The 13,295-nt window shown below is 39.6% G+C and overlaps 1 protein-coding gene across 16 annotated transcripts in view; it reads right to left on the bottom strand.

Annotated features, from left to right (window-relative positions):
* Window positions 1–13,295, bottom strand: part of LOC140651826 (bifunctional methylenetetrahydrofolate dehydrogenase/cyclohydrolase 2, mitochondrial-like) — an 86,392-nt gene that overhangs the window by 61,030 nt on the left and 12,067 nt on the right. For 14 of the 16 annotated variants that reach the window (XR_012042526.1, XR_012042524.1, XR_012042528.1 and 11 more), the window contains exons 4-6: window positions 9,274–9,426; window positions 8,391–8,498; window positions 2,570–2,662 (exon numbers count right to left, since the gene is read on the bottom strand). Coding sequence is in view for 4 of the 16 variants with exons in the window: in XM_072861807.1 (XP_072717908.1) it covers window positions 2,570–2,662; window positions 8,391–8,498; window positions 9,274–9,426 (354 nt within the window). In the remaining 12 variants the exon portion in view is untranslated. The remainder of the gene's footprint in view (window positions 1–2,569; window positions 2,663–8,390; window positions 8,499–9,273; window positions 9,427–13,295) is intronic. The other 2 variants (XR_012042534.1, XR_012042535.1) reach the window with 1 other exon arrangement.

Raw genomic sequence — 13,295 nt, 5'->3', positions numbered from 1 at the left:
ACTGTAAAATAGCCAACTGTTGAGAAAGCTAACCAGCCACTATCCGAATAAAACGCTCTGACAAATCAGCAATTCCTATACAAGAGGACCACAGATCATGCCCCGAGGGACAGTGCAGGTAGTCCCAGAAGAATTTCATCTGGTATTTGGCACCCCTGTTCCTTCTCCTCTTCATCCCCTCTCCAAACCCTAGCAGGCAGATGAGTCTTCCCTCTCAGGGCAGACTGGAAAGCCGAGACAGCAGAAGCAGCGTCAAAGGCTGCCTGCTGCCTCCATCGCCACCCTGGTAGTACTGTGGTGGCTGTATGAGCACCACAAGTAAAGCTGCACTTATTCTTCTACTACGGGTCTGGGCCGATGGCAAAAAGAACAGACTCCGTGCTATGTCTGCATAGGCAGGGATAGCGGGCAAAGTCAGGAAACGCTACGGTGGGATGCCAAGCGTCAAGTATGCTTAGAAGGAAACATTATGCTTTGGCTAGAAATGCAAAAGCTGCGTGATATTGAAAGAGTTTAGGAAGCTCCACCTGGAAGCAGAGACAGATTTTAGGGAGGGGTAGGGTGGACAAGAGCAGCATTGTTGGAACTTATGATGCAAGGAGTTAGGAGGGAACGAGAGGGAAGGAAAAAACTGCATGGATAGTTACAATCAAAGTAAGCAAGAAAACTGGGGTCCCAAGGCTGGGGGTGAATGAGAGACAACGTATGAAGATGGGTATTCTCAAACTCAAGAGTAAAAACAGAAGCACCCAATTTGAACCGTTACAAAAGCCCTGAATACAAGTGAACAGAAAACTCCTTAGAGATAGAGTACCACATCAGAATGAACAGTCTCACTGCAACAAGTCACCAAACCAGGAGCCAGAATCCAAATGGCTCTTCTAAAAGTATTACATGGGAAGAGGAGAATGAGAATGGGAATCTTGCTCTTGTACGCAGACACACACAAAAAGCTGTTTTCCATTTGCACATCTTGCACAGTGGCCTATGACAGCAGCTGTTTCTACCTGGCAAGGTAGAAGTTACTTTTTTTGCAATACTCACTGAACCGGTCACACATTTCCAGGGAATGTGTGATCCCAAAGGTACAATATGCACAGCTCTCAAGTAACAAGAGGAACCTTGGAGGGATTCTACCCTTCTAAAGTGTAATCTTCCCCAGAGCATCCACTGGGGCAGGACTGCGTACTGTTTGCACGTTCTAGCCCTATGTTTTTTTAATAATTCCAAGTATATCTCATGTCGTGTAATGAGTGTTGTATCACGCTCCTGTTACAAATGGCATGAGGAAAAAAATGTGAAGAACAAACACGGCTGAATTGCTACTGAACCGTTTAACTACAAGCATAACTGACGACAACTTATGTTCAGCATAAAAATCAGAAGCGATGATTAAACTGGAAGCAGTGAATTTGCACGAAAAGTTACTAGTTTCTTTCCAGTTGGTGCACACATTATTATCTTTCATTCACAGTACGTGAATTCTGGTCAGGCCCACAGTTGAGTAATCGCATGTGGGACAACTGAGCTGTTTCTCGTTCCTGACCTGACATGAGAAAGAGATAGTGCAGTTAAGCCCTGAAGCAAAGGACATCTCACTTCAACAGGAAGTGATGAGCTTTAGACAGGTACCTATCTGTCTTCATCTAGGAAATAAGTAAGCAATACTTTGGCCCTGAGAATGATGCAGAGGGAGGAAGGGAGGAGAAAAGAGGAAAGACAGAGTCCTCTTGTAGTCCTCCAAAATGGTACCAGAGAAGGGGGATATCCTGAGCTGCGAGGGGACACAGACTATTACCAAGGTTCTTTAGTAAGTCGGATTGTTTGGTTGTGTTTTTTAAAATTAATTTCCATTTCTGTTTATAATCCCTGTAAACAAAAAACAGACATTGCTCAGAAGCAGAGTTCTGCTCGTTTCTTTGTTCCAGACTAATCAAACTGCAAGTATTTCACTCTGCGTTGCTTTAAGAATATAGACATTGATCTTTCAGACCCCTTCCTGTAGGAAATTACCATTCTCTTCCTCTTTACATGATAATTGTAAAAGAAAAAAAATAAAATAACCATTCAGCCATTAATAAACACACATTACCAAAACTACCAGTTAATTTGGCAAGGTTGCCCTTAATTCTAACAGCAAGGGAATGATACCATTGTTTTACGAATGCAGCCTCCAGCTGATTTAAAGAAACCCTCCTGTCAAAAGTTAAATGACTCATGATTTTTGCACTGCACAGAGAATGTTTTAATTTACATAATTATAGCTGTATAAACTATGCACTGACTGGTTCCCAATCTTGAGTTCAGTCTAAAGTCTCCCTAAGGGAAAGGTGTCACATGTGACGAGAAACAGTTTATGAGTCTGCAAATGTGAAGGGCAACAACAAAGAGCCAAATCACTTACCCTTCTTACAACAAGAAATCCTACTTACTGCAACACCCTCAGCCAGCACGAGCACCGAGTATTTGGTGAGCCGTGAAATAGCTAGTAGTGCCACCAACAGACACCGAAGTCTACTTTTTAGGTTTTAAACATTGTGACTGGAGTATTAACAACAACTAGTATTACCTGCAGCTACTATTACAATGTCAGCGAGTTGTGTATGGATCTTGAGCTGCTCTTTTGGTGTGTATCTGTGAGTAATGGTCACTGTAGCATCACCTGAAATGTAAGAGATTGTCAATTAACTGTCATATAAAATGCCTGTACAGCATTTACTTTCAGGTGCAAATGACTTACTGTGGTACATTAACAACAGTACAGATGATCATCAGATTTGCCTTGGGAGGCATCATTTATTTCAGCATAGGCAGAACACTCACAACACTTGCTGTTCACACATGTGAAAAAACATTTATTCTTCAAAATTCTCACAACATCAATTCATTTAGGCACTGTGGGCTAACTTATCAGCTTCATTATGTTTAGTGGAATTACACAGAACAAACCCAGCATGGAATCCAGTGTCTACCTTATTAAGTACAATTTGTATAGTGTGCCATAAGAGTCAGTTGTTCATCACAAACTAAAGCTTCAAGTACAAGATCACCACGTTCAGATCTCTGTCCTCAACCATGTTTGTCATTCATCTGTCCTGAAGCTCGCTAGGTGCTTCCCTTGACATTCTGTTGTCTAGACGGGAAGGAAGACCACAGTCTTCCCTGTACCTGTGACTTAACTTCGGAATAGCATTTCCCTCGAGTCAAAGTTTAGTCTTTCGCTCATATTTTTGACAGATTTTGAGTGCTCAAGGAATGATCGGTAATTCAAGTTCAGTGAAGTGGCACTACTTCTTACTGATATTGCCTCTCTCAAGGATTAACAGGACTGATAATGTGGCCAAGAACAGGAGATGACAACTGAGGTTCTTTTCTTTCTATAGCCTCATTGCGTAGGGAATGAGTCAAGTAGCTATGACAACAAGGACACTCCTGGGCCAAGGGTCTTTGCTTAGAAACCCTGCTGACCAATAATTGCATGCAACGGTCAGACAGCAAAATCCCTCTCTTGGCTGGAACGCTACCAGATTTTATCAAGGAGAGACTATCTTGAACATACATGCTGAACACAATCAACAGCAGCATCAGTATTGACAAAATTCCAATTGGATGGACCTGAAGTGGTTTACCATTTCAGAAATCAATACATCCAATGCATGCATTTTTCCACATACTCAAAGCATTCCAAGTCATCATTTTACATAGCTCAAGTGCAATAACAGGAATGGAAAAGACTGGACAAAATGGTGCCTGAATTTTTGCACGTGTCCTACCATCTCTTCTATGTCCCAATAAAACAAAACCAGCTAAACCCTTACTTCACACCAGAGCAGAAAGTGTTTGAAGTTGTCACAAATCAAAGCACACGTCCTTCTGGGCAAACTCAGAAGATCTGGGGCCTGCTCCTGCATGTATCCATATTCCTTGGCAAGAAGCTACAAATAAACCCTCCTAGTAAGACATGAAAAACCTTGTGCTGTTTGATGGAGATACTGAAGAGAGACCACTACCCACAAAACTAATTGTCATGGGGATAGGGACTGAAGTCTTGTACTGCATCCAACAGCAAGCGTGGTGATCCCTCAAGGACTGCCCAAGAAAACAGCAGAGATAACAGCTATCAAAGCAGACTCCTCCCAACACTCTCCCTGTCAACTATTCATACCACACAGTGTTCAGGTGTTACATCCCCACCTTCCACTCATCATAGACTCCTAGGCCACATTATTAACCATTAAACTAAAAGTTTTTGCCATCTCAGACGTTACCAACACATCTGCTTCCTCTGGAATGTGTCTGACTGATCTAATCTGTGCCTCCCGTCTCATTAACTCTCTTCCTCAAGCATCTCATCTTCAACCTGTCTGTGCTCTGACTGCTCTTTCTCCTCATCTTTGATCCCTCTTCTCTTCCAGTCTCTATACTGCATATCCTCTCCTCAAAGAGAAGCAGACCAAGACTTTTTCAGATAAGGAGAACAGAAAAGTAGAGATGTCCATACGGAATTCCATGAAATAAGGGGCATTACCACAAGTTAGAAGCTCTCACCAGCTTTCTGTAACTTCCCAGGAATTTAAGTGCATCGAGAGCTTAGACAGCTAATTGTCTTAAAAACCTCTCCGCAGTAACCTTTCTTGTGATAGCAACATCCCATCCCAGTACATAAAGCCTGCATGTCAAGATACCTTCAGCTTTCTTCCTTGAATACCTTTTGGATCGCAAAAAACCAACTCATACAGACAAAGCAATTGGAATGGGACCAAAGTATTACTCATTGATACTCCTGATTTTGCTCATCTAAAGCAGCATGTCTCCAGCTGCTGATTTGTTTGTATGTAGGTCACACAGATACTCTTTTAAATGAGCAGCACGCAGGCTGTATAGATGGTCGGAGTTTTCCTTCTTTGGAGGCCTCGTTCTCCAAACATATTAATAACAAGTCACTTAGGCCCCTGCAGAAGAACCATGCCTATTCTTTGATGACACACCTGCCTTTTCTTGGCTAATGCTCTATCAATCACACTAAAACTTAGGGACCCATTCTCTGAAGGGCCATCCTTCACACATGAAAGGCAAGTAGACTTATCACTGGATTCTGGAAAGAAAGGCTTGAATAAAATAAAGGAGTCTTGTGATACCTATTTTAGGCAAAAGAAGAAGGATGTCTTGCTCAAAATCACAATTGTTACTTCCAAAAATATATACATAATGAGATTCTTTTGACCTCTTTTCCTGTACTCAGCAGAGAGGCTGAGAAAAAACAATGGATAAAATTCAAAGTTACAAATATTCACACCTTCTGAGAAATAAAATCAGTGCTATTTTCCCATCAAGATTTTAGTGAGGAACATGTCTCTTATCAGCTCCTGAAACCAAGTAATGGCTCTCACTACCAAAAAGGAAAGGAGAAAAAAGAAGGCGGGGGGGGTGTGTGGGGGGAAGCAGCCCCTGCCTTCAAAATAACAGTCCAGAAGCTTACAGACACCTCAGAAAGGGCAGGTTTTCCATTTATTTGTAATTACGCCAAAACAGAAAATAAAATACTATTTTTACACTGCTACTTCTGCTGAAAGAAGAGGAATATACTTAGCAATTAAGATTCCACATGATACTGCTGAGTCAGTTCACTAGCTTATAAAATAGACATAGTCTCTTGACCGGCCTACACAAAGCACAATTTGTTTTGTAAGGGCTCAGATAGTTTTCCCATCTGATCAGACATTGCCACCTGCAGGACAGTAGTGCTTCTACCTACAAAACATCACAGATGAAGGCAGACCCCAGCTTTTCAGTTCTGTTCATAATCTGTAAAAAAACAGCTGAAACCTACAACAACAACAAAGAAAAAAAATAGTATCACACACCTCCCTTGCATCACTTCTCAATTAAAATTATTTAATCAAATCAGCCCAATTGCTGATAAAACCCTATCCTGACCGATAACCTGAGAAAGTTCTTTTTCAGCACTTAACTGTAGGTCTTGTCTGGTCCTCATCCCCCCCTGAATAAAAAAATAAAAACAGAATAAAAAAAGCTTCCACTTCATTTGTATTAACAGGTTGAAATTGCTCTAAACACATGCCTAAGAGGAAAGCCTGCCTTTGTTTGGTAAAAAATAAAATTAGCAACTCCGACATGTTTCAACTCCAAAACACACTTCGTCTAGAAACTTAACACACTTGCGGAAGTTACCTCGCCTTGTATCCCGACAGATGTCTCTGACCATAATGCATAAATTTTGCCCTGCTATTAGCCGCTAAGAAAATGCGTGGAAAGGATTATTCTGTTTAAACTATGATTTTTATTACGTTCACATTTCCAGTCTTTCCTTTACCTCCACCCTCCTCGATCTCATGATGCTTTAGCTTTACGCATTCTCTTTCACTGTCTATCTCAGCTTTACCTCAACTTCCTTCAGTTTCTTCTCTGTCACGATACATCCAGAGATTCTGATAGCCATTGAGGCAGAGCTGAAACCACCGCCTAGCCTGTCTTCCCTTCCACACGCCATCCAGGCTGGCCTCTTGTTGCTCAGAGCAGAAGCAGACAAGACAGCTAACTGCAGAAGACCAACCAGATCTTCAAGGGCAGCCTGATCTGTGAGTCAGGAATGAAAACTACACCAGACTACCCCAACCAGGAAAGTATTTATCACTATGTACATGACAAATACATACTTAATGCTAATTTATTGTCAAAGAAGTACAAATGTTCCTTTGTTTTCTCATTGCCAGCTGCTTTATACTGTATACTACCACTTGGCAGGCTGGAAAACAAGAAAATCTACCTTTAAAATAAATCCATTTCTTCAGAATAAGCAAAGACAACTTCGGTGAGTTAACTCTTTCTACATCTTGATTCCAGTGTCATTGTCAGTAAGGGAATATCCAAAGGTTTTCCTGTCCCTACACAGAATACTTAACATACATAGCATCAGTGACTACGGCAGTAAATAGGGCTGCCAGTGCAGTAATGTGTAATATGTCAGGAATCAGAATGTAGGCCGATGACCATGAAGCACAACCAAGTTCCTTCCTAGGCCAACAAACTTATGGACTAGCCCCCCAAAACAAGTCATACTACCAGGCAGTCAAATAAGAACCTCAAACCCAGGATACAAGCGAACAAAACTGAGCCACAGATACAACTAACTCAAAAGCTGAAAGCTACAAAACAGTATTTAGTTACAGCTAAAACACACCCATGCAACTACTATGGGTTTTGTAACAAGTTGCTGAAAAAATCACGGGTCATTAAGTCTCCTCATTTCCAACTGAGAAACATGCAAGGAGTTAGCAACATAACTCTGTGTTGGATAAAGCCTATTTCAAACACCCAACTGCACTGCCAGTCACATATATAACCCAGCATTTGCAGCAAATGGCAAAAATGCTACTAATTTTCATGGGAATGGGGATGAGACCAGAACTATGCACGGATGGTAATTACAATTCAAATGCTGAGAGAAGTTTCAAATAGCAACTTTCCCACAGAGGCTGAATGGAAAAACCAACTCTATGATTACTAAGAAGCTTTTAGTGTTGTATTATATTAATAACAGATTTCACTCCACTCCTATTAAATATGCCCGGGATTAAACCTTCATGTTCACCTCAATTGTGCACACCGCCTTGGCAGTTTCTAACATCAAAATGAATTTGCAAAAGAACAGTATTCTATTTAAATTATATTTGTTTTTCTTTCTACAGCACGATTATAGCAGCACATGCATGCTTCTGTAATTACAATTACTTAAAAATATTTCCATTACAGCCCCCAATTTCCAGGGGGATATAAACTGCACTGCAGAAAAATCCCCCAGGCCAATGTGTAATATCATAGAGCTCACACTGAAAAGTTACTTTGTTGGTCATTAGGATATTTGAATGATCACCACCTAACATAGTACAACACAGGAATCATGAGATATATTTTAATATATTTTATATATACACATACACACACGTATATGTAAATGTATATGTGTGTATGTGTATATATGTGTGTATATGAAAAACTTGAAATTAATATTACATAAGCATGAGGATAAGGCATATAGCTATTTTACTTTGTATAAACATCACATGAACCTCTGTAGCTCTTTAAGGCCGCACGATCAGGTATTATCCTCAACATTCAGTGCTAACCATGTTTAAACAGTAGCTGTTTCAAATGGAGGACAAAATGATGACATAACACCAGAAAAAGTAGAGTCCAGAAACTGCTCTCCTGAGAATACATCGGAAATGGATTCGTAAATTTATTTCCTTGCTCTGGTTGCAAATATTTTACAAGAGACAAAAGCTTTCTCTTTTTATCTGAATCCTCTGGTCAGCTTTATTTTAATGATTTCACAAATGGAAACATTAAAACAACATTCATGGACTTACCTCCAGGCCTTTCATGATCTCCATCAGTATGTAAAAGCATTGAAATAGGCATTCCAACATTCTTAGATCTTCCAGCTACAACAACATTTTTTCCAAATGTTTGTATTCCTAGGGGGGGGGGCGGGGGGGAAGAAAAAAAACCCCAAACTATCAAAAAATTGTATTCTGCTATTTTGATATACCTAAACCCTTCTTCTCAATCCCCAAGATAAAATTATTTGCTGTTGTGGACTGCTGACATCAACGTGACCTGAAAATCCATGAAAGGCTGAACTTGAGCGATGAATCCACGAAACATCTTTCAGCTTTCACCTTAGAGAAACAAAACTGGCAACTCCTTCAGGTTATCTGAATCGCCCTTTGGAGGGACTTAACTTCTCTTCTCTGACCACAAAGGGAAACGGAAGCTCTTATATCTACCAATAAGAACATGTATATTATACTTATAAAATGACAACTATTGAATACATATGCATTCTTTTCCCCTTCTAATACTGAATTAAACGTTCCCATTTTTGTTCTTGTTACTTCCCCTTCCCCCACAAGAACTTATGCATTCAAATCTTGTATTTGATAAACAACCAGGAGGTCAGCAATATCACGGAAAGTTCCTTGCAACATTATAAAATGCAGAAAATAAGTTACCAAAGTGTTTCACCAAGTGTGCTACACGGACTACTGTCTACACTTAATTAATAGTTATGCTACTGGCAAAAGATCTCATCTATTTGGCACCTCCTTGTTATTTAGATTAATCCTCTAAGTGTGTGTTCTTCAATCAGCCCAATCCATTTAGATAACCTACACCTTTTAACTCACACCTGACTTTATCCTTCATTCATCTTCGAGATAAAGAGAGTTTCAATACAGTTCAGTTTCTTACCTGTCCGTTTTATAATTTCCCACACAGCAGCAGCAGTAGCAGGTATTATAGAAGGCTGATCAAGACACAGACGTCCAATATTCATAATATGAAATCCATCCACATCCTTTTCAGGTGCAATAGCATTACAAACTGTTCGTTCATCTATGTGATCTAGGAAACACATTGCTTTCAAATTACCTTTCTTTCACTTGTCAGGTGTCATCAGTACTATCTGAATCATTATACAGAGAAACATACAACTTTGGTCTAGCTAGGGTAATTGTTATTATTCATTATGAATAAACTACACTCCCCCTCTCAAGGCAGCAGTTACAACCTCACCTTTTGAAGTCATCTACTGAAAAGTAAATGATTCCTTTTGTGACACTGCTAATACAGCAGATTCAGTCAAAATATGAGAGGCCGATACTCAGCCGAGAACGACTTAGTAACTACAAAAATAAACATTTAAGCAAGACACTTCAGAGTCACTTCTGCATTCTGGAAGTGTTAATTATCAGGTGGCTCAAACAAAAAAAAAAATCATAGGATAAAAGTTATTGTGCATGTTACCTGTCTCTAAGATCACAAAGGGTACACGGCCTAAGTTTTAAAAAACATACGGAAACCCTAAGCTGAAATAACTCTGCAGGTCTAGCTTTCATTTTCCATTTTACAACAATACAACTGTTTTTAGTAATTTGCTAATCGGTAGGAGCAAAACATATCCTACTTCATGCGAAAACTGTGAGAATGCATAAAATTGCTTGATATTGATGAGCTTGAAACAGTAATTATGGCTTAAATGACGATACCTGCACATAATTTATTCTTTGTATCTATTCGTCATGAACATCTTTCGTATGCACTATTGATAAGGGATAGGTCTGCAACTGCTTAAAGCTTATACTGCATAAACATTGGTACTGATTATGAAAAAAACATACGTTAGCCAGTCCTACCTCTGCAAAGTTACAAACCCAAGTATGAAGCTTGCATATGTGAAGACACTGCAGAGGAACAGCTCTACAAAACGTCCGCATAGCGAGCGAGAAAGCAAACTTTGTTTACTAAGTGTATTTACCCAGTGGTACCTCAGTCACAATTTTAGAATCATAGAATTGTAGAGTAGTTTGGGTTAGAAGGTACCTTTAAAGATCATCTAGTCCAACCCCCCTGCACTGAGCAGGGACATTTTAGCCTATTGCTTCATTGTTTTGTAACATCCCAAACTGCTTCCAGGATTACACTTCCAGCTTTACTTCCATCTCAGAAGGATTATTTTTTTGCATCTTTCATATAATGAACATCATACAACACCCATTCTAGGCTAGATCCCTAACAGAACTCTGCGATTGTGAGGCGATATATCCCAATGTCTAATTCAGGGAGCATAACAGGATGTTTAAAAAAGCCAAATAAAGGGAAATGAGTGTTGATTACGAAATTCAGACATTCCCAGTAAAAATATTTTATAGACATATACAGGATGTTTTAATTTAGGTCAACTAGCTCTACTTAGGTATTTTGTGATTTCTCACTGAAAGAAGCTAGCTAATTAAAAGATATCATGTATGTTACAAAACTTAAAATGTGCTAATCTCTTCTTAAAAGATTTCCAATTAAAAAATCCCTAGAGTTAAACCAGACTGTTATAATTCACAATTTAATTCTCCATTTTCTGATGGGAGGAAATTTCGTTCTGAATCCTAATAAGAAAGGTCTGTGGAAATTAAGATGTTAAGTACATTGATGAAAGAGCCTCTTAGAAGTCAAACTAGCCTAATCCAGATTTAAGGCAACCATAATCTTGTTTTTATGTCAATTTGGGGAATAAAAAAAAACAAAGAAGAAAGAAATTTGGAGTAACCTATTAAACAGTTTTTGCAAAAGAAAACTTGTTAACCTTAGGCAAGTTAGTTTTTCATGAAACAACAACTCGGCAGCCATGGTTTTCCTTGTGCCTGGGATAGGCCAGAACGCTGCTCTGACAAACACCTCCTTGTTGCTGTCTATCTTCAGCTTCCCAGAAACAGACAGATAATAGATACATTCATGTAAAAGAGAAAGAAATCATGCTTTACAGGCGTTTGTTTTTCCACTCAAAACCGATCTGCAGAATTTCAGAAAAGGGCGCATAGTACCCTTTCCTGGAGTACTATGCGAAGTAAAGGGAAGGAGTGCAAGTGTATAGCTGGGGACCAGTAGGCTGACACGGGCATGAGAAGAGAAGATGTGGACACCTTCCCTTCCTCATCAGAGACACTTCTAAAACACTACCTTGGGCAAGCCATCCCCAAACAAACAAACAAAACCAATTCAAACCGTATAGACAGTTACTACGTTACATAAGGAGCAGATTTTATTTGCCTCAAGAAGCGTATTTTCCTGGCTTGTTTCCACTTGACTACAGATAGCCTCATTTACTTCCAGAGGAACAAAATACTGACTAAGTATGTTTCTGTCAGTCTCATAGAACACGCTTCCATAGAACATCCTCCTCCCAACTGATATTCATACAAATTTACTTGCCGTCATTCCAAGCCACTGTCCATGCCAAATTCCTCTCTGCACTCACCCTTTCACTTGTTCACCAAGCTTGCAAGATGACACAGGGCATCACTTGCCTAGCTACTCTGACACGCACACAGAGAAACTCTTATTTACACAACAAACAACATGTGCCTCTAATGTTGACATACGAAAAATAAAGACTGGCTTTCAAAAGGGAAGACTGATGAAAATAACATAGCACAAAGGTATTCGAAAACATACCATATGAATCAAGAAATACAGACACGGAGCAAGGAGGAAGCTGTTCAGTAGCAGCAATGAGCTCCCTGGAAATAATTTTGAGACGCTCTACTGGGACACTGCTATGATTTTAACAGTCAGTTCCACCAAAGCAGGCCGCACTTAGGCTGGCAGTGTCTTTCACAGCAGAGGGACATCATGGTTGTACTCATTTGTCTCATACTTCTTGGCTGCTTACAACTAAGAAAATTTTGAGGTTTTAATATTTCATCTCAAATATCTAACATTTCACAGCCATCTTCTAGGCAATTTAAAAAAGATACAGGAAACTCTCCACAAAACCATTACCACATCCGAAGTAATGCACTCAAAAGGTGCACAGAAAGGAAGTTTTCCTCAGGCAAAGATGACAATCCTCAAAGTTAAGTTGCTCCAGCTCACAAAAGTGAGAGAGAACAAAGCTATTTTCTGCTTCTATTTTTATCCCGATGCTGATCAAAAGCCACACCTGTGTGTGGTTTACTGCAAAAAACCCAAAACCCCACACAACAACCTCAACTCTGGACTAAGTGGCTTCCACTGATAAAGTTTTCACAACTTCTAGGCTTTGCCTCCTTCCACTACAGTGCAAATCAACAGAATTTTGGAAAATGAGCTAACTTAGCTTTCTGCCCTTCCGTTTCTGAAGTTCATTTGGGAAAAAAAAGAAATAATTCAGTAATCAGAGTTTTATCTGACATCTATTATGGAAAGAACTTCCTGAACGCTTTCAGTCATGATAACTTCCATATTTAACTTTACTATACAGACAATGCAATATTGAAAAAGTTCTGCTATTGATTAAATTACTCTGAAGTTTTTACTAAGGCAGGCAACAGCCAAGCCTCAAACTAGCAAGTTTTATAGGTTAGAGGAAGGCTAATTAGTCTTCACGTAGTTACTGTGACAGACGTACCGTAGTTCTTCAGAGGGATCTTCAACCAATTACTTTAGAGCTTAAACATTTAAGTGTGCCAGCATCAGACATTTGGATTGACACAACTAGAATTATCTTCAGGTCTTTTTTCCTTTTCAAATGTTGAAGAGGTTTAAATTCACTAAGTTTCAAGACTTAAGGCTGTTGTTGAACTATGTATCAATGAAAGCAGACAGCTCAAGGGCACACTGTAATCGCCCAATATCCTCCTCAAAAAAATGCATTCTGCAAGCGGTACCTAACAATTTTACCAAGCACCCACACAAATAAGACAAATGGCACGTGACACCTCCCACTTCTGGGGAACACA

This window comes from Ciconia boyciana, chromosome 5 (assembly GCF_034638445.1).
Source record: "Ciconia boyciana chromosome 5, ASM3463844v1, whole genome shotgun sequence".
In the NCBI taxonomy this organism is placed as follows: domain Eukaryota; kingdom Metazoa; phylum Chordata; class Aves; order Ciconiiformes; family Ciconiidae; genus Ciconia; species Ciconia boyciana.
This window is presented reverse-complemented; position numbering and strand designations above follow the sequence as displayed.